This window comes from Piliocolobus tephrosceles, chromosome 11 (genome assembly GCF_002776525.5).
Source record: "Piliocolobus tephrosceles isolate RC106 chromosome 11, ASM277652v3, whole genome shotgun sequence".
Classification (NCBI taxonomy): domain Eukaryota; kingdom Metazoa; phylum Chordata; class Mammalia; order Primates; family Cercopithecidae; genus Piliocolobus; species Piliocolobus tephrosceles.
In genome coordinates, this window is record NC_045444.1 from 57,847,045 (window position 1) to 57,868,719 (window position 21,675).

The following is a 21,675-nucleotide window of genomic DNA, read 5'->3' on the forward strand; positions in this document are numbered from 1 at the left end:
GAGTTCAAGCAATTATCCTGCCTCAGCCTTCCAAGTAGTTGGGATTACAGGCACCCACCACCACGCCCGGTTAATTTTTGTATTTTTAGTAGAGGCAGGGTTTCGCCGTATTGGCCAGGCTGGTCTCAAACTCCTGACCTCAAGTGATCCACCCGCCTCGGCCTCCCAAAGTGCTGGGATTACAGGCGTGAGCCATCGTGCCTGGCCTAGAGTGGGGTTTTTTTTTTTAACCAGTCTGCTATAAAAAAAATTAAGGGCGAGGGATTGAGGATGTTTAGGATGGAGTGATAATATTGATGGGCCATGGAATTCTGCACTGGAAAGGGAGGAAAATGAAGATATGAAGTAGAAGAGGGACAGTGAAATTATGTTCAAATCAATTCATTGTGGCCAAGCACCGTGGCCCATGCCTGTAATCCCAGCACTTTGGGGGGCCAAGGCGGGTGGATCACAAGGTCAGGAGTTCAAGATCAGCCTGGCCAACATGGTGAAACCCCGTCTCTACTAAAGATACAAAAATTAGCTGGGCGTGGTGGCACATGCCTGTAATCCCAGCTACTTGGGAGGCTGAGGCAGGAGAATCGCTTGAACCTCGGAGGCAGAGGTTGCTGTGAGCTGAGATTGTGCCGTTGCATTCCAGTCTGGACAACAAGAGCGAAACTCCGTCTCAAAAAAAAAAAAAAGAAAAAGAAAAAATTCATTTTAAGTCTTGGTGGGGGTTTAAGAATTGTTAGAATTGGGGTATGGTCGGGTGTGGTAGTTCATGCTTGTAATCCCAGCACTTTGGGAGGCCGAGACAGGAGGATCACTTTAGCCCAGGAGTTTGAGACCAGCTTGGGCAACATAGGGAGACCCCATTTCTACAAAAATAAAATATTAGCCGGGAGTGGTGGTGCATGCTTGTGGTCCCAGCTACTCAGGAGGCTGAGGCAGGAGGATCACCTGAGCCTAGGAGGTTGAGGTTGCAGTGAGCTGTGACTGACTGTGCCACCACACTCCAGCCTGGGTGACACAGCCAGATGCTGTCTCAAAAAACAAAAGCAAACAAAAGAATTGGGGGTATAGGGAGTGAGGTAGGAAGATAAATGGTGATGGTAAGATAGTACAATGTTTGAAATAGAAATTAAGGGGGTGTAATTGTAAATAATGGTAAATAAAGGCTAGGGCACAACATAAGAATAAGTGGCTAAGGTACAGTAAAGATAAAATTCTTGGGGAGGAATCAAGGAGCTCTAAGGCTGGATTGGAAGATTGATTTTCATTAATTTTGAAGTTACTAAGATTTAAGGCAGTTGTAGTGTTGGAAAGTGCAACAGTGAGCCTGGAGCTAAATTATTCAAAGAATGAGGGAGAGAGATGGAGCATGAGCTTCAAAGCGGTTTGTTCCTAGGGTGTGGGGAGAGAGACATTAGTCTGAAACCAGCAGTGAGCAAGGAGGATACCTTGTTCTAGCAGTATGAAGATGGAGAAAACAACCACTACCTGAGAGGTCTGTAAGAAAGGAGCATCCTTAAGGAAGACCCATGTGTGCCAAAGAACTGTTAGCACAGGATAGGAGAGCATTTGATACACAGGTTGGGGTTGTGGAGAATTTTGGTGGTAACTGACTTCTGAGTTTCACAGTGGTCACAATGAGTTGGGAAGGGGTGGGAAATTAGATGAGTAGTTTTATACTACTGTATAGGGATGAGAATCCCTGTGATAAGGGAATTTCTAAGAATTGGGCTGCTGTTAATGGGAATAAAGAGTGTGATGGGATGAATTATGGCATCTCCAAGGAATATTTAATGTTGAGATACCTCATCTTGCAGATTGATTGTGCTGATGGGAATGTTGCCAGCACACTAGGGCCACCCTTATGTTTTAAAATTATATAATTAAGCTTGTTTTTCAATTCATCATGGCTAGGAAAGGATGTATCGGGCAGTACGCTAAGATTTCGGTTATTTAAAGAACACAGGATTATGAATAAACTTAGATATAGTCCAGAATACAATTAGATACTATGCCCCATGGGGGCCAGAATCCATTTATGTCTGCATTATGAGCACCTGTTGATCATATATATTAAATGTGTTAAATACTTAAGTATTTATTTATTTATTTGAGATAGGGTCTGGCTCTGTTGCCCAGACTGGAGTGCAATGGTGTGATCTTGGCTCATTGCAACCTCTGTCTCCCAGGCTCAAGTGATCCTTCCACCTCAGCCTCCCAAGTAGCTGGGACTACAGGTGTGTGCCACCACGCCCGGCGAATTTTTATGTTTTTTGTAGAGATGGAGTTTCGCCATGTTGCCGAAGCCGGTCTTAAACTCTTATGTATTTATTAAACAAGCTTTAAAAATTGATTAAAATAATGTGCCTTGGTGATTTCTTAATTTTACTTTTGGTTAATAAGACATGTAGACTATATCTTCTTTCATGCATCTTGCCTCTCCAGAAACTACTGAAGTGATTTTGAGAACTAGAAAGTATATGAACTTACCGCCATACATGGTGGTTCATGCCTGTAAAAGGTGGTGCCACTGACAGACACAAAGATTGGAGGAGAAAGCTGGCTCTGGTGGTACTGTTGCTGCTGGTAGTTGAAGCCAGGAAAAAAGATGAACTCTTAAAGAAACACACTGAAAGAAGGGCAGACCAAGGGCCAAGTCTTGGAAAATGCCTATTATCTAAGGAAGTGGAAGCTAAATATACCAGGTTAAGTCAGAAAATCAAGGAAGTAATCAGGATAGTATATAAGTGAGAAAGGAATAATAATATTTCAGGTAGAAAAAGAGTTTAATAACATCCACTGTTATGGAGTTCAACGACAGTGAAGAAAAGCAAAACATCACTAATTGTACGATAAAGTCATTAGTAACTCTGAAATAGCAGTAGCATGATGGATAATTATAGTAACTGAGCTGTAGGAAAAAGGGTGGCTGAAGGAGGAGGATCGCTTGAAGCCAGGAGTTTGAGGCCAGCCTAAGCAACACAGCGAGACTTTGTCTCTTAAAAAAATTAAACAATTAGCCAAGTGTGTGGCACACACTTATAGTCTCAGCTACTTGGGAGGCTTAAGCACAGGAGATCAAGGCTGCAGTTAGCTGTGATTGCACACTGCCCTCCAGCCTGGGCAAGAGAGCAAGACCCCATCTATCTGTCTGTCTACTGATTCTCTCTCTTTAAAGGAACTATATCTAAGAGTAGAAGCAATAGGGCAGGGCAGGCATGGTGGCTCACACTTAAAATCCCAGCACTTTGAGAGGCCAAGGCAGGAGGATTGCTTGAGGCTGGAGGAGTTCAAAATCAGACTGGGCAACACAGCAAGACTCTGTCTCTACAAAAGAAAGAAAGAAGCAACAGTAAATATATTCAAAAGGAAGAATCATTGCAGGCCCTATGTTCTATATAGTAGCAGTCTCCAACTTTTTTGGCGCCAGGGACCAGTTTAGTGGAAGACAATTTTTCTTCAGACCAGGGAGGGGGTGCTTAGGAATAAATGGTTTTGGGATGATTCAAGTGCATTACATTCATTGTGCACTTTTTCTATTATTACATTGTAATTATAATGAAATTATTATACACCTCAGTGTGGAATTAGTGGAAACCCTGAGCTTGTTTTCCTGCAACTAGACAGTCCCATCTGGGGGTGATGGATACAGTGACACCTGAAGTGTTTTGCTTATGTCCAGTCTACTCTGTAATCTCATTTTGGTTGCTGTCATTGCAGAAAACCCTACCTCACGAAGAGAAGATGTTGGAAATGGAAGCAGGCTTTTCAGTACTTTTGTGGCAATCTCAGGATGTTCTGCCTTGATTTTAATTCAGAACATAAGGAGATATGAAGTTGTCTGAATACTTTTTTTTTTTTTGAGACAGGTCTCACTCTGTTGTCCACACTGGAGTGCAGTGGCACGATTTCAGCTCACTGCAACCTCCGCTTCCTGGATTCAAGTGATTCTCATGCCTCAGCCTCCCAAGTAGCTGGGACTACAGGCGCATACCACCAAACCCCACTAAATTTTGTAATTTTAGTAGAGACGGGGTTTCGCCATGTTGTTCAGACTGGTCTTGAACCACTGGGCTCAAGCAGTTCACCTGCCTCGGCCTTCTAAAGTGCTGGGATTACAGATATGAGCCACCACACCCGGCTTCAAACACACTTTTAAGGCCACCTTCATTTGCAGTCTCAAGCAGTTGACCCTGTTCCAGCACGGACAAAGTCGATTCACTTGACTTATTCAAAAATGGGTCACGGATCCATTCCTTCCCAGTTCAGGGTTCTTTTATGGTTGGGAAATAATGCTCAAACTCTTTTGAAAGCTGAGATAGGTGATCGTGCACCAACTGGGAGTAAGAGGACCCTGTGAGCCAGGGCCTTTCAAAATCTCTGCTAATATTTGAAACATGTCAACAATCCCAGTGTTCACTTGTCACCCTCATACTTCCACTTTGGCTTTGAATGCAGTCACTTTATCTGCCAACTTGAACACAATTGTTGTTCTCCCTTGAAGTGATAGATCAAGTTTGTTAAGCAGGTTGAATATGTCGCAAAAATAAGCAAGTTTTGTGACACATTCTATGTCACTGAAATGTGCTGCCCGTGGTGACTGTTTTTCTAAAAGAAATCTCTGGAGCAGCTATTGTAACTTAAAAACTTTAGCCAGTGATCTACCTTTAGAAAGCTATCTCACTTCTGTGTATAAGAGAAAATATGTGTGCTCTGTGCTCTGTGCCCATCTCCTCACAGAGCGGTGTGAACAGGTGTGAGGTAAGGGCATATGCTTTAATGTGGTTGATAATTTTAATTACATCCTGCAAAATGTTAAGTTCAGGTGACATTTTTTAGCTAGCCAGCATTACTCAATGGATGAAATAGTGCATAGATTCACATTTGGAAGCGACTTCTTTTTCTTTTCTTTCTTTTTTTTAAAGACAGGGTCTCACTTTATTGCACAAGCTGAGTGCTATGGCACAGTTACGGCTCACTGTGGCCTCAACTTCCTGAGCTCAAGCAGTTCTGCCCAGGACTACAGGCAAATGCCACCACACCCAGCTAATTTTTTATTATTTGTAGAGGAAGGGGTATCACTGTGTTGCCCAGGCTGGTCTCAAACTCTTGGACTCAAGCGATCCTCACACCTCAGCCTCCCAAAGTCCTGGGATCACAGGCATGAGCCACTGCGTCCAGTCAAGGTGACCTCTTTGACCTGAATAATGAAACCAGAAAGCTGTTCAGTCATGGCAGCCGCTTCGTCCATGCATATACCAACACAAAATGACCAATTCAGTTTTCCTGATACATAATCATTCAAAGACTTGAATAGTTCTGCAGTGTGGTATTGGTTGACAAGAAAAGTACACATAACGTATCCTCATGCACATCCTCCTGAAATATATTGCAGAAAAACAAGCATTGTTGCCGTGTTGTCCACATTGGTAGACTCGTCAACCTGGGTTGTACACCATGGTGACTCACCCCTCTCTAACAATTGTGCCTCAGCATCCCCTGCTATTTCATTAATTCTTCTAGTTATGGTATGAGCCTAAGGAGGAACATGTGCCACCTTTTGAACTGGAGCCTCTCCTAAAAGTTCACAACAAATGTCCTTAGCAGCAGGCAGGATCAACTCTTCACTAGTAGTAAAGGGCTTCTTAGTTTTAGCAATGTGGTTAGCCATTAAGAATCATGCTCTCAGTGCAGACACATTTGACGAAGTGGTGGCCTTCAGTAAATTGCTTCTGTTCTTCATGTTCATGTTTTTTTCTTTTGAGAACTCCAAAGGCTTGTCTTTTAATGCAGGGTGCTTGGTCTCCATGTAACTAAGCAGTTTTGAAGGTTTCATGGCTTTGTTGGATAGCTGGTCACCATGTACTATACAAAGAGAGCTTGGAGAATGTGAATCACTTGTCGCAGTGAACCTATAATTTAAGTAGGACTCTTGGTATTTTACATGCAGCTTTATTTTTGTTGGCAGTCTTAGAGTCTTCTGCTGTCTCATCATTGGGTCTTTCCCCTTTTTCAGAGAAGCTCTCCAGTGACATTTGTTTTTTACTCATTTTGGCTAGGGTTAGCAAAAAGACTTAATCAAAACTGTGACTGAGACAAGTGTACAGTGTGAGAAAGAGTCACAGGTGGAAGTGGCAAATAAAATAATGGGTTGGCAACATGGGGACTAAAATAAATGTTGGATTCTGACTTAAAGCCTGCCACTAGATGCAGCTGTACAATGGAACTACATGAATTCACTTGCCACTATAAAGCCTGCCACCAGATGCAGCTTTATTGTCACTAGCCACTCACTACACACTGATAGGGTTGGTGGGTTTTTTTGTTTTGTTTTGTTTTGTTTTTGTTTTTGTTTTTGTTTTTGTTTTTGTTTTTTTGAGACAGAGTCTGGCTCTGTCGCCCAGGCTGTAGTGCAGTGGCTGGATCTCAGCTCACTGCAACCTCCGCCTCCTGGGTTCACGCCATTCTCCTGCCTCAGCCTCCCGAGTAGCTGGGACCACAGGCGCCGGCCACCTCGCCCGGCTAATTTTTTGTATTTTTAGTAGAGACGGGGTTTCACTGTGTTAGCCAGGATGGTCTCGATCTCCTGACGTCGTGATCTGCCCGTCTCGGCCTCCCAAAGTGCTGGGATTACAGGCTTGAGCCACCACGCCCGGCCTTTTTTTTTTTTTTTTTGAGATGGAGTCTCGCTCTGTTGCCCAGGCTGGAGTGCAGTGGCGCGATCTCGGCTCACTCCAACCTCCACCTCCTGGGTTCAAGTGATTCTTCTGCTTCAGCCTCTGGAGTAGCTGTGATGACAGGTGTGCGCCACCATGGCCGGCTAAGTTTTGTATTTTTAGTAGTGACGGGGTTTCTCCTTGTTGGCCAGGCTGGGCTGATAGGTTTTCATATGAGTCTGCAAGCAATTGATTTATTATGGTCTGTCTGCAGTCAAACCTCTCTGCTAACATTAATCTGTATTTGCATCCGCTCCCCAGTGCTGGTATCACTGCCTCAGCTCCACCTCAGATCATCAGACATTAGATTCTCATAAGGAGCATTTAACCTAGATCCCTTGTATGTACAGCTCTCAATAGGGTTTTTGCTCCTGTGAGAATCTAATGCCACCGCTGATCTGATAGGAGGTGGCACTCAGGCAGTAGTGCAAGCAGTGGGGAACAACTGTAAGTACAGATGAAGCTTTTCTATATACCCACTACTCATTTCCTGCTGTGCAGCCTGGTTCCCAACAGGCCACAAACCCATATATGGGGTTTGGGGACCCCTCCTATAGAGCAGTAAGGTGCCATTTAGTATTCCAGACTGAGCTTCCATTTTTCTACAAAAGCGTGAGTGACATAGTTTTTTTTGTTTTTGTTTTTTGAGATGGAGTCTTGCTCTGTTGACCAGGCTGGAGTGCAGTGGCCTGATCTTGGCTCACTGCAACCTCTGCCTCCTGGGTTCAAGCGATTCTCCTAGTTCAGCCTCCCGAGTAGCTGGGATTACAGGTGCACACCACCACACCCAGCTAATTTTTGTAATTTTAATAGAGATGGGGCTTCACCATGTTGGCCAGGCTGGTCTTGAACTCCTGACCTCAGGTGATCCACCTGCCTCAGCCTCCCAGTGTGCTGGGATTACAGGCATGAGCCACTGTGCCTAGCTGCGACATAGGTTTTTAGTACTTATTTTGAATTGTTTCAGTTTTTTATACTGTTTATTTTTTCTGAGTATCAGGGTAATACATATTTTGCAGAAAATTTGGAAAGTACATAGAAGTAGATGAAATAAAAATTATCCATAATTCATCACTCAAAATACCTATCTCTGTATTATAATTTGGGTTGTTTTCTTCTAGTATTTTTTATTATATATTCATTTCTATTCTCTTTTATAAAATCGAGGTTACCATATCATGTTCTGTTCACTTTGCATTGTGAACATTTTCCTATGTTTGTCATGATAACATGTTTAATAATTATGTAAGCCATTTCATGTATTTACTGTAATTTATTTAATCATTCGCTTGTGACATTTGGGTTGCTTGTTTGCTGTACTGCCATAACTGCCTTATAAAGACTTGAAAATATTTAATGTTTCTGATATCCTAGAGAAAGTTCACATTTTATACATGTTCTCAAGTAACATATATATATATCACACTGATTGAACCTTAAATCCGCTAAATACCAACTTTTAGTTCCTGTCTTCTGTGGACCAAATTTTTTATTATTAAATATTAAAATATTAAAACTCACTAATTTGGATGACATGCATCAGAAGAAGGCCAATCTGAATTTTAGAAATAATTATCATAACTAGGCTTAAGACAACTTTTCTTACTCATTACTTGTTCTTTTCTTTATGTCTTTTTACCCATCACTACCAAAATGTCATATAATATACATACTATATTTGAAAATTAATTTTTCAGAATTTCTAGATATTTCCAAACATTTTCAAACACTAGAGATGTAGTAGTTGTGACTTTTTAGGTTAATGAGTCTGGACATATTTGACTATTTTTTTTAACGATTACAGACATACAAAAAATACAGTGCTGGCTGGGCATGGTGATTTTGCCTGTAATCGCAGCACTTTGGGAGGCTGAGGCGGGCGGATCACCTGAGGTCAGGAGTTTGAAACCAGCCTGGCCAACATGACGAAACCCCATCTCTACTAAAAATGCAAAAATTAGCTGGGCACTAATTTTTGGGCGGTGGGTGCCTGTAATCCCAGCTACTCAGGAGGCTGAGGCAAGAAAATTGCTTGAACCCAGGAGGTGGAGGTTGCAGTGAGCCAAGATCACGCCATTGCACTCCCGCTTGGGCGACAGAGAGAGACTCTGTCTCAAAAAAAAAAAAAAAAAAGAAACTAAGCGATGTCTGTGATCCCATCACTCTGCTTTTTCAAATCTTAACATTTGGCTGCATTTGCCTAGACCTCTTTTTTTCCTTTAAATTTTGTTATGAAAAATTTTAAACACAGAACAATTGAGAGAATAAAACAATACTCATGTATATTTAACACCTAGATTCAACAGTTAACATTTTGCCATATTTGCTTTAGTATGTGTGTATTTTTGTTGAATTATTTGACAGGAGGTATCTAAACATCACGACACTTTCCTATAGTGTATCTCCTAATATATGGACATTCATATATATATATACCCATAATACTGTTATCACACTTAAGAAAATTAATGGTAATTTTTTTTAATACCGTGTAATTTCTGGTTTCCCTAGTTGCCATCAAAACACTTTAATAGCTTAAAAAAAAATTAGGCCAGGCATGGTGGCTCACACCTATAATTCCAGCACTTTGGGAGGCCGAGGTGGGCGGATCACGAGGTCAGGAGATGGAGACCATCCTGGCTAACACGGTGAAACCCCGTCTCTACTGAAAAATACAAAAAATTAACTGGGCGAGGTGGCGGGCGCCTGTAGTCCCAGCTGCTCAGGAGGCTGAGGCAGGAGAATGGCGTGAACCCAGGAGGCAGAGCTTGCAGTCAGCTGACTCCAGCCTGGGTGACAGAGCGAGACTCCGTCTCAAAAAAAAAAAAAATTTTTTTAATGAATAAAATTTTCTTCGTAAGATAAATTTTATCAGGAAAATGTCCAGTATTTCAGTACTCACAACAAATACAAATAAAAATAACAAAAGGATACCCATTCCATCTTAGATAGGTAGAAATTAAAGTTGAGGGTACAGAGTATCCTTGAGTACAGCAGAGTGCTTTCAAGGATGTAGGGAACAAAGGAGTTTACAAGCTGTGGGTATATAAACTGCTTGTGGGTATATAAACTGTTATAATATTTTTATAGGGCACTTTAGATATATATATAATTTTTTTTTTTTTTTTGAGACAGTCTCTGTCACCCAGGCTGTAGTGCAGTGGCATGATCTTGGCTCACCGCAACCTCTACCTCCTGGATTTAAGCGATTCTCCTGCCTCAGCTCCCCCAAGTAGCTGGGTCTACAGGCATGCGCCACCACAGCCAGCCAATTTTTTTTTTTTTTTTTTTGAGACGGAGTCTGGCTCTGTCGCCCAGGCTGGAGTGCAGTGGCCGGATCTCAGCTCACTGCAAGCTCCGCCTTCCAGGTTTATGCCATTCTCCTGCCTCAGCCTCCGGAGTAGCTGGGACTACAGGCGCCCGCCACCTCGCCTGGCTAGTTTTTTGTATTTTTTAGTAGAGACGGGGTTTCACCGTGTTAGCCAGGTCTCGTGTTTTTAGTAGAGACGGGGTTTCACCGTGTTAGCAGGATGGTCTCGATCTCCTGACCTTGTGATCCGCCCGTCTCGGCCTCCCAAAGTGCTGGGATTACAGGCTTGAGCCACCGCGCCCGGCCTTTTTTTTTTTTTTTTTTAAGAGAGAGAGAAGGTCTCGCTCTGTTGGCCAGGCTGGAGTGCAGTGGCACGATCTTGGCTCACTGCAACCTCTGCCTCCTGGGGTCAAGCAATTCTTCTGTCTCAACCTCCCAAGTAGCTGGGATTACAGGTGTGTGCCACCATGCCTGGCTAATTTTTGTATTTTTAGTAGAGACGGGGTTTCACCATGTTGGCCAGACTGGTATTGAACTCCTAACCTCAGGTAATCCACCCACTTCGGCCTCCCAATGTGTTGGCATTACAGGCATGAGCCACTGTGCCTGGCCTAATTTTTGTATTTTTAGTAGAGACAGTTTCACAATGTCAGCCAGGCTGGGTGTGAACTCCTGACCTCAGGTGATCAGCCCGCCTTGGCCTCCCAAAGTACTGGGATTACAGGCATGAGCCACTGCACCTGGCCACTTTAGCAATATTTATATAGCAATATTTATACAAATATTTCGGTACTCTCCGCCTAGTTTTCTACTGCCAGCAATTTCCCCTGTGTATACTTATAAAAGTACAGCAGGATGTATATAAAGCTGTCATTGCAGTGTTACTTTTTAATAGCAAAAAAACAAACAATCATCTAGTAGTCAAAAAGAATGACTTCATCAAACTCAGGTTATTATTATTATCAGAATGTTTCTTACAGCATCCTGTTTTCATTTGCTGTAACTTTTCTTATCTCAAAGTGTCGTTTTGTTTTTCCTTTACTCTTTGCATTGTGCATAAACATATGGAAAAATAAAAACTAAATCAGGTGCCTCTGTCATACCTCACCTTCTAATTCTTAGAATAAGTAAGCACTCAAAGTAATATTTTAACTTTCATTGTTCATTAGTCTCTTGAGAATACAGTGTAAATAAATCATATAATGGAGAAGTGACACTTTGAGTAAGAAAAATGTTGGCTGTATCCTAGTTATACTGAAATTCATGAAATAGAAATACCTGTCACCTTCAATATCTTTAATATCTCTATTTTTTGTCCCTTTAAACAGTTCGTTTTCCTGAAGATCTTGAAAATGACATTAGAACTTTCTTTCCTGAGTATACCCATCAACTCTTTGGGGATGAGTAAGTAACTTAATAAAATGTTTGCCAAATTAGTATGGGAAAAAAAATTTCATTCTTTTTCTTTGAGGAAATCAATTTTTTATTTTCTTTGCTCTTATTTTTTATGTGGTTTATCTTAAAATATATAACGGTGGTTTTTTTTTTTTTACATTGAGACACCAGTCATTTTAATACCTACCATTTAGTGCTATAAATGCATTATTTAATTCTCACAACAGTATAAATGATGGTATTATTATTTGCTACTTTGTGCATTGATGGAATTGGGTAATTGTTTATGAACGTACAAATGGCTGGAGTGTAGATTTTAGGCAATCTGACTCCAGAGCCCATAATCATAACTACTACTTTTTTCTGCCTAACCATTTTGCTAAATTACTTCTAGTAGCATGTATTCCCCTAAAGCTGTAATAGAAAGCTTAAGTTGTTGTTCTGTGATTAAATAAGCAGTTGAGAGAAGTTTATTTATTTATTATTTATTTATTTATTTTTGAGATAGAGTCTCACTCTGTCATCCAGGCTGGAGTGCAGTAGTGTGATCAAAGCTCATTGCAGCCTGAACCTCCTGGGCATAAGCAGTCCTCCCACCTGAGCCTCTGAGGAGTTGGGACTACAGGCACACACCACCATGCCTGGTTTTTTTTTTTTTTGTAGAGATTGGGTCTCCCTATATTGCCCAGGCTGATCTTGAACTCCTGGACTCAAGTGATCCTCCCACTTGCGCCTCCCAAAGAGCTGGGACTACAGGCATGAACCACTGTACCTGCCCTGAAGTTTATTTTTTAGGAGGAACTTTAAAGATATGTCCCAGGTCGGGTGCAGTGGCTCATGCCTGTAATCCCAACACTGTGGGAGGCCAAGGTGGGCATATTGCCTGAGGTCAGGAGTTCCTGACCATCCTGGCTAACATGGTGAAACCCCGTCTCTATTAAAAATACTAAAATTAGCCAGGCATGGTGGCACACACCTGTAGTCCCGGGTACTCGGGAGGCTGAGGCAGGAGAATCACTTCAACCCGGGAGGCAGAGATTGCAGTGAGCCGAGATCGCGCCACTGCACAGATCGCGCCTGTGCGACAGAGCGAGACTGTATCAAAAAAAAAAAACAAAATAAAGATATGTCCCAGTATATTTAACACTGCTCTTTAATTGCCTATACTTAGATTACATCATTGAAATAGTTACTTTTTAAAAAATTTTGAAAACATTTCACGTTTGCAGAAAGTTGCAAGAATAGTACAGTGATCTCTGTATTTTTTTTTTTTTGAGGCGGAGTCTCGCTCTGTCGCCCGTACTGGAGTGCAGTGGCCAGATCTCAGCTCACTGCAAGCTCTGCCTCGCGGGTTTACGCCATTCTCCTGCCTCAGCCTCCCTAGTAGCTGGGACTACAGGCGCCCGCCACCTCGCCCGGCTAGTTTTTGTATTTTTAGTAGAGACGGGGTTTCACTGTGTTAGCCAGGATGATCTTGATCTCCTGACTTCGTGATCCGCCCGTCTCGGCCTCCCAAAGTGCTGGGATTACAGGCTTGAGCCACCGCGCCCGGCCTCTGTATATTTTTTTACCTGGATTCACCAGTTGCCATTTAGCTACATTTGCTTTAATCATTGTCTCTTCTTCTTCTTGTTGAACCATTTGAGAATAGGTTGCAAATATATCCTGATCCTTTACCCCTCATTTCTCTTCAGTATGTATTTCCTAAAAGTAAAGTTAATAATCATGGAAGAGTTGTAAAAGTTCAGGAAATTTAACGTTGATACAGAGTCTTGCATTGTTGCCCAGGCTGGAGTGCAGTGGTGCTATCTCAACTCACTGCAACCTCCGCTTCCTGGGTTCAGATGATTCTCCTGCCTCAGCCTCCCAAGTAGCTGAGCTTACAGACGCCCATCACCACATCCAGCTAACTTTTGTATTTTTAGTAGCGACAAGGTTTCACCATCTTAGTCAGGTTGGTCTCAATCTCCTGACCTCAAGTGATCACCCACCTTGGCCTACCAAAGTGCTGGGATTACAGGCATGAGCTACCTACCATGCCTGGCCTGATACAGTACTATCTTCTAATATACAGTCCATGTTTCAGATTTTGTCAGTTGATTTCTGGTAATTCTTTTATAGCAATTTTCTCCAATCCTGGATCCAATACAGAATCATACTGTATTTCGTTGTCATATCTCTTCATTCTTCTTTAATCTGAAACATATCCTCAGCATTTGTTTTTTCCTAACAGACATTTTTGTAGGGTATAGGCTAATTTTGTAGAACTGTTATATTGGATTCATTTGATTGGTTTATTTGTGATTAAACTCAGATAATGCATATTTTTGCTGTGCCATTACAGAAATGGTATTGTGTCCTCAGTGTATCACATCAGGAAGTCCGTGATATTAGTTTGTCCCTTGTTGGTTAAGTTAACTTGGGTCACCTAATTTAGAGGTGGCTGCCAGGTTTTTCCACTATAAAGTTAATGTTTTTTCCTTTGTAATTTATAAGTAGTTTGTAGGGAGATACTGTGAGACTGAAATATCCTGTTTTCCATCAAGCTTTCACCCAGAAGTTTCAGCATCCATTAATGATTCTTGCTTGAATCATTTACTATGATGATTGTAAAATGGTGATTTTGTAACTCTTCCATACTTTTCTCATTTATTAGTTGGGCGTGCTACTATAAGAAAGAGCTCTTCTTCTTCCCCTTATTTATTTCTTTATTTACATCAAACTCAGGGATTTTGTTTTTGTTTTTGTTTAATGAGACAGATCTTGCTCTGTCACCCAGGCTGAACTGCAGTGGTGCGATCACAGCTCACTGCAGCCTTGAACTCCCAGGCTCAAGCAGATCCTCCCACCTCAGCCTCCTAAGGAGCTGGGACCATAGGTGGGTACCACCATGCCCAACTAATTTTTAAAAATTTTTTGGCCAGGTGCAGTGGCTTACACCTGTAATCCCAAAACTTTGGGAGGCTGAGGTGGGAGGATTGCCTGAGCTCAGGAGTTGGCAACCAGCCTGGGCAACATGGTGAAACCATGCTCTACTAAAATACAAAAAATTAGCCAGGTGTGGTGGTGTGCGCCTGTAGTCCTGGCTACTTGGGAGGCTGAGGCAGGAGAATTGCCTGAACCTGGGAGGCAGAGGTTGCAGTGAACTGAGATTGCACCACTGCTCACCAGCCTGGGCAACAGAGCGAGACGCCGTCTCAAAAAAACAGAAAAAAATTTTTTTTTTTTTAAAGAGATGGGGATCTCCCTATGTTGATCAGGCTGGTGTTGAACTCCTGGACTCAAGTGATCCTCCTGCCTTGGCTTCTCAAAGTGCTGGGATTACATGTGTGAACCACCGCACTTGGCTAAGGATTCTTTTAAAATTCAGTGGGTTATGTACAGTCTGCTTCTGCTACTAATTTTGATGCTCAAATTGTCCCAGATTTGGCAAGTGGCCACCCTTTCAGACACTTTTGAGTCTTTCTGATATGTCCTTATAATTTTTGGTGATACTTTACTTCCTCGCACAATAAGATGCTTCCAGATTCATCTTGTACTTTCCCTATTAGTTCTGTAGTCAATCAGTCTCCCATGGAACCCCTGGTTTGTTGTAGTAGGAAAGGGTATTTAGACATAGTGGACATTTAAATATTTCCCTTCGTGTCTTTTCCCCCCCATGCATTATTTTAACATCATTGACATATTTCTTTAATGTGTGGGAGTTTTGGGGTTTTTTGTGTGTTTGTTTTTTGAGATGAAGCCTTGCTCTGTTGCCCAGGCTGGAATGCAGTGGCACGATCTTCTCGGCTCATTGCATCCTCTGCCGCCTCCTGGTTCAAGCAATTCTCATGCCTTAGCCTCCCGAGTAGCTGGGACTACAGGCCTGCGCCACCACACCCAGCTAATTTTTTTTTTTTTTTTGTAGTTTTAGTGGAGACGGGGTTTTGGCATGTTGGCCAGGCTGGTCCCAAACTCTGGAGCTCAGATAGTCTGCCCACCTCAGCCTCCCAAAGTCCTAGGATTACAGGCGTGAGCCACTGCACCCAGCCATATTTAATGTGTGGCTTTTTGTTGTTGTTGTTTGCTTGTTTTTTTGAGATGGAATCTCACTCCGTCACCCAGGCTGGAATGCAGTGGTGCAATTTCAGCTCACTGCACCCTCCACCTCTCAGGTTCAAGTGATTATCCTGCCTCAGCTTCTCAAGTAGATGGGACTACAGACATGTGCCATCACACCCAGCTAATTTTTGTATTTTTAGTAGAGACAGGGTTTCATCCTGTTGGCCAGGCTGGTCTTGAACTTCTGACCTCAGGTGATTCACCTGCCTTGGCCTCCCAAAGTGCTGGGATTACAGGCATGAGCCACTGTGCCCAGCCTTAATGTGTGTTTTGTTTTGAGACGGAGTTTTGCTCTTGTTGCCCAGGCTGGAGTGCAGTGAATGGTGCAATCTCGGCTCACTGCAACCTGCACCTCCTGGGTTCAAGTGATGCTCCTGCCTCAGCTTCCTGAGTCACTAGGATTATAGGCGCCTGCCACCATGCCCAGCTAATTTTTGTTATTTTCAGTAGAGATGGGGTTTTGCCACGTTGGCCAGGCTGGTCTTGAACTCCTGACCTCAGGTGACCCACCTGCCTCGGCCTTCCAAAGTGCTGGGATTATAGGTGTGAGCCACTGCACCAGGCCTTTATTGTGTTTTTAAGTCAACAAATGTCTCTTCCTGCAATGAATTTCTTGTGAATTTTTCATTATTAATGTACAGATTAGGCATTTTATGTGCTTTCACATATTAATAATTATATCTTATTATACATAAATTAATGCCAACATTTCAGCCTTTTATATTTTAAACAGGTTTTACTTTATTATAAAAATAATATTTTCTCTTTGGAGTTCTATCTTTAAAGAGACATTGTTTTATTCTCTACGTTTTACTACTTTAAAAAATGTGTGTAGTAATATCTTAGTGGATAAGATCTAGTTTTACAGATAGTGCTTCTTTTTAATTTTTTGAGACAGAGTCTTGCTCTGTTGCCCAGGCTGGAGTGCAGTGGTGCAATCTCAGCTCACTGCAATCTCCACGTCCTGGGTTCAATCTATTCTCCTGCCTCAGCCTCTTGAGTAGCTGGGATTACAGGCAACCACCACCACACTGGCGTTTTGTGTGTGTGTGTGTTTAGTAGAGACGGAGTTTCACCATGTTGGCAGGCAGGTCTTGAACTCCTGACCTCAAGTGATACCCCACCCCGCCTCAGCCTCCCAAAGTACATGACACTGCTTCTTTCAAACACTTTTCTTTCATAATTCACTTTCAAAAAAAATCAGAATACAGCTTTATTGCGATATATACTGTGCAATTCATTTATTTAAAGTGTACAATTCAGTGGTTTTTAATGTATTCAGAGTTGTGCAAACACAGTCATTTTTGGAACATTATCATTACTTCCATCAAAAACCCTAGAATTCATTAATAGTCACTTTCCTTTACCCTGACCCCTAGTCTTAGGCAGTCACTAATCTACTTTCTGTCTATAGATTTACCTATTCTGGATAATTTAGAGTTCACTTTTTAGAAGACTTTTAAGCTGGAAAAAGGAATATTAAGCATAAAAGGAATATTAAGCATAAATGTGGTGGAAAGATTAGCAGCAGTTCCATATCCATGGGGTGGAAAAATTAGCAGCAGTTCCATATCTGCCTGTTGAGTTCATAGAGCAGTTTACTTGTGGTAAGGTAGGTGCTATCGCTGCAGCTCTGGATTTTGGTGATTCAGTAAGCAGTAAGTTGGAGGGACTGGTCCAAGGCTTGGTAGCTACTTGCCTAGCCAGCTCCTAGTTTAACACTACTTCTGTCATTTGAAATGCCTTCTAATACTGGTAATGGTAGCAGCAGCAGCAACAGTAGCAATAGTATTAAATGTCTGACATTTATTGAGTACTTATACAATGTGCCAGTTTTATAAGTAGTCTACATGTATTAACTTACTCATTTAACCCAAACAACATTCCTGACTTAGGCAACATTCCTGAGTTATTCTATTTTAGATGAAAACTGAAGCACATTTTATTGTAGATGATTTTTTTTTTTAAGTATAGTTTAAAATCTTGAAACTGCCCATGAAGTTAAACTTGTTTATATGTAGGGTTAATACTTTTTAATGACTGCAGAAATTCATTCTCATTATTGCTATTTTTTCCATTTCAGTGAAACTGCTTTTGGTTACAAGGGTCTAAAGATCCTGTTATACTATATTGCTGGTAGCCTGTCAACAATGTTCCGTGTTGAATATGCATCTAAAGTTGATGAGAACTTTGACTGTGTAGAGGTAAGAACAGAAATGCTTTTTTAACTGTTTTCCAATTGAATTTATTTTAAAATAGGTTTTAGGCCAGGTGCGGTGGCTCATACCTGTAACCCCAGCACTTTGGGGGACTGAGGGGGGCAGATCTTTTGATCTCAGGAGTTCAAGACCAGCCTGGCCAACATAGTGAGACCCCATTTCTCAAAAAAACCACAAAAATTAGTGGGGCCTGGTGGCATGTATCTGTAATCCCAGCTATTCAGGAGGCTGAAGTTGGAGGATGGCTTGAGCCCAGGAGGCAGAGGCTACAGTCGGCTGAGATCATGCTACTGCACTACAGCCTGGATGACAGAGCTAGACCCTGTCTCAAAAACAAAACAAACAAACAAACAAATAGGTTCTACACATTAAAGGTTTGGGCTGGGTGCAGTGGCTTGTTCCTGTAATCCCAATGCTTTTGGAGGCTGAAGTGGGAGGATCTCCAGCCCAGGAGTTGGAAACCAGCCTGGACAACCCAGTGAGACCCTCAGCTACTTGGTAGTCTAAGGTGAGAGAGAGGATTACTTGGGCCCAGGAGCTTGAGGCTGCCAGTGAGCCATGATGACACCACTGCACTCCAGCTTGGGCAACAGAACAAGACCCCATCATCTCTAAAAAAAAAATTAAGGTTTGAGGGAGAAGAGAATCTGTTACATGGTAGTTTTAAAATCACATTTTCAGGCTGGGTGCGGTGGCTTACACCTATAATCCCAGCACTTTGGGAGGCCAAGGTGGGCGGATCACCTGAGGTCAGGAGTTCGAGACCAGTCTGGCCAACATGGTGAAACCCCGTCTCTACTAAAAATACAAAAGTTAGTTGGGCTTGGTGGTACGCACTTGTAATCCCAGATACTTGGGACGCTAAGGCACGACAATTGCTTGAATCCAGGAGGCAGAGATTGCAGTGAGTTGAGAATACACCACTGCACTGCAGCCTGGGTGACAGAGTGAAACTGTGTCTCAAAAAAAAAATTAATTAATTAAATAAAATCGTATACTCAGTCTATAGTTATGGAGGCATTTGCCGCCCTGTCATTACAGTTTTAACCCTGTGATCATGATCCTGTTCTGTTTCCTGCATGGACCTTCCCCATAAAAATTTTTGCCTTTGTGATCAGAGTTTTATTTCTTTTTTGCCAACTTTTGTTTTTTATTGTGTTTATTTCCTATAAGTCAAAGAAGATGGAGGGAAATAGCTAAAATTTCCACTTTTACTTAGTGTAGAATCTATTGAAGTTTCTCTTGCTGCATTTCTAATCCCACAAATTTTGCTAATATATTCCTTTATGAATGGAATACATGGATGATCAAGCCGATCACATTATAAAACTATTTAAAGCAAGTGGATCAAAAAGGGGATAAAGGTAAAGAGAGAGAGAAGGCCGGGCACGGTGGCTCACGCCTGTAATCCTATCACTTTGGGAGGCTGAGGAGGGCAGATCACCTGAGGTCAAGAGTTTGAGACCAACCTGGCCAACATGGCGAAACCCCGTCTCTACTAAAAATACAAAAATTAGCTGGGTGCAGTGGTGCATGCCATAATCCCAGCTACTCCGGAGGCTAAGGTGGGAGAATTGCTTGAACCCAGGAGGTGCAGGTTGCACCACTGCCCTCCAGCCTGGTCAACAGAGTGAGACTCTGTCTCAAAAAAAAAAAAAAGAAAAAGAAAAAGAAAGAAAGTGCTGCTTCTACTGAGGAGACCGAGGCAGGAGGATCCTTTGCAGCCAGTAAGTTGAGGCTACAGTAAGGTAAGTATGATCATTGCCACTGCACTCCAACCTGGCTGACAGTGAGACCCTATCTCTTACAAAAAAAAAAAAAAAAAGGCTAGGCCTGGTGGCACATCTGTAATCCCAGCACTTTGGGAGGCCAAGGCAGGTAGATCACCTGAGCTCAGGAGTTCAAGCCAGCCTGGGTAATGTGGTGAAACCCCATCTCTACCAAAACACACACACACACACAAATTTGCTGGGTGTGGTGGTGTGTGCCTGTAGTTCTGGCTACTCTGGAGCCTGAGCTGGGAAATTGGCTTAAGCACAGGAGGTGAAGTTTGCAGTGAGCTAAGATTGTACCACTGCACTCCAGCCTGAGTGACAGATGCAGACCCTGTCTCCAAAAAAAAAAAAAAAACAAACAAAAAAAGAAGTGCCTCTGGTTGGTGAGGGCTTAGAACAAAATGAGGAACATGTGTTTGGCAACTGGAGAAAAGGAAATCCTTGTTCTGTAGTGGCAGAAAGCCTAGCTGAGTTATGTCCTGCAATTATATGGAAAGGAGAACTTACTGTAAGCAGTGAACTTGGATGTTTAGCTGAGGAGGTTTTTATGCACAGTATTGGAGGTGTGGCCTGATTTCTGGCTGTTTATAGTAAAGTGAGGAAAGAGATAAATTGAGGGAAGAACTGTTAAACATAAAGGATACAGGAGTTGATGATTTGGGAAATTCTTAGCCTATCCAGATTTCAGAAGACACTAGTTAGCATATTCATTGTCAGGAAAGTGGGAAGTGTGTTCTGGAGAGAAAGCTGTAAGTGTGGCAGGATAACCTTTTGCTAGTGCTGAAGGGATTAGGCATGTGACTCATGGGTCTCCTCAGTTGTCTTAGCAAAAAGCTGGGAATATAGATCTGGGGAACATCTGTGGAGGACCCTCTTGTCTAATGGTATGAACCCTCGTGATGTACACAGGTGACTCAAGGGTTTTGAGAATTAAAACTTTATAGTGCAGCTTGGACTGACAGGACAAAAATGAAGGAAGGCTGTATGAACTCTCCAAATTCCACAGATAGGAAACAGGCTAATAAAACTGCTCAGTTGCAAGCATGTGCTACCTTTAAAGAAAACGGAAGAATGACTCTGAGGGCAAAGCTTTGGGTCCAGAGGGTGGAGCTGCAGGGCACAGTTATTCTTAGGCCTTGAAACCTAATGGAATTTGTCATGCTGAATTTTGAAATTGCTTGGTAGCAGTGGCTCCTTTCTTCCTTCCATTTTCTCTTCTGGAATGAGAGATTCTATAACTGTTGTCCTATGGCTGTCCTACCATTGTCTTTTGAAAGTGATACTGTGTTTTTTAATTTCACAGGTTCATAGGTGGAGAGAAATTTTTTGCCCTATGATGTATCATAGCCAGAGTCTTACCTATAGCTGATTTAGATGATGAGATGTGTGACTTTTGAACTGATTATATCTAGATGAGATTTTGGACTTGAGTTGATATTGTAATGGTTGAGACTTCTAGGAATGTTTGGATAGAATGAATGTATTTTGCATCTGGGATGGACATGAATCTTTGAGGGCCTTAAGAAAATTTTATTTTAGACTTGTTCTGTTTCAGAGCATTCCTTATTTAAGGGCATTGAAACTTCATCAAGCGTTACTTCACAGAGGTGATTTTTTTAAAGATTAAATCCCATTTTGTCACTAAATCATATGTATAAAATTGAAAGTTAATTCTTATAGCAAAATCTCTTTCCTTTGCACTTATAAATCCAGCAAGTTTTAGTAAATTATATCTGATATACTGTTGGTAATAGTGTGTTAGACACAAGTATGGAAAATGAAATATATTACTTCATACTGTATGTCATAACTTTCTTCTGCAGAAGTAGCAGTTCCTAATGAATTAACAATGAAACCAACTTTTTCAGGGCTTTAAACTGACTGTAACTGCTGACTTTACCTCTTTTGCCCCCCCATACCCCATCTATATTTTTGGTTAAAACCTCCTCTCATTACTGGAACTGACTGACTTGGCCCATTTTTATTATTTACATTTTGAGGGATTTGTTATATTATAAAGGTTTTGCCCAAAGTCATACAACTAGTAAATAATCAGTATTGGACTAGGAGATAATTATTTAGTGTTAGTATGCATAATATATAATAATATCCTGATTAAAAGATGTTAGGAATATTTTTGACCTGTTCTAAGAGGATCCAGGCTC

General features: G+C 41.9%; 1 protein-coding gene across 1 annotated transcript in view; it reads left to right on the plus strand.

Annotated features, from left to right (window-relative positions):
- HAT1 (histone acetyltransferase 1) overlaps positions 1-21,675 on the plus strand; it is a 68,688-nt gene that overhangs the window by 14,002 nt on the left and 33,011 nt on the right. The window contains exons 3-4 of the mRNA XM_023185929.1: positions 11,349-11,424; positions 17,600-17,720. Coding sequence (XP_023041697.1) covers positions 11,349-11,424; positions 17,600-17,720 — 197 coding nt within the window. The remainder of the gene's footprint in view (positions 1-11,348; positions 11,425-17,599; positions 17,721-21,675) is intronic.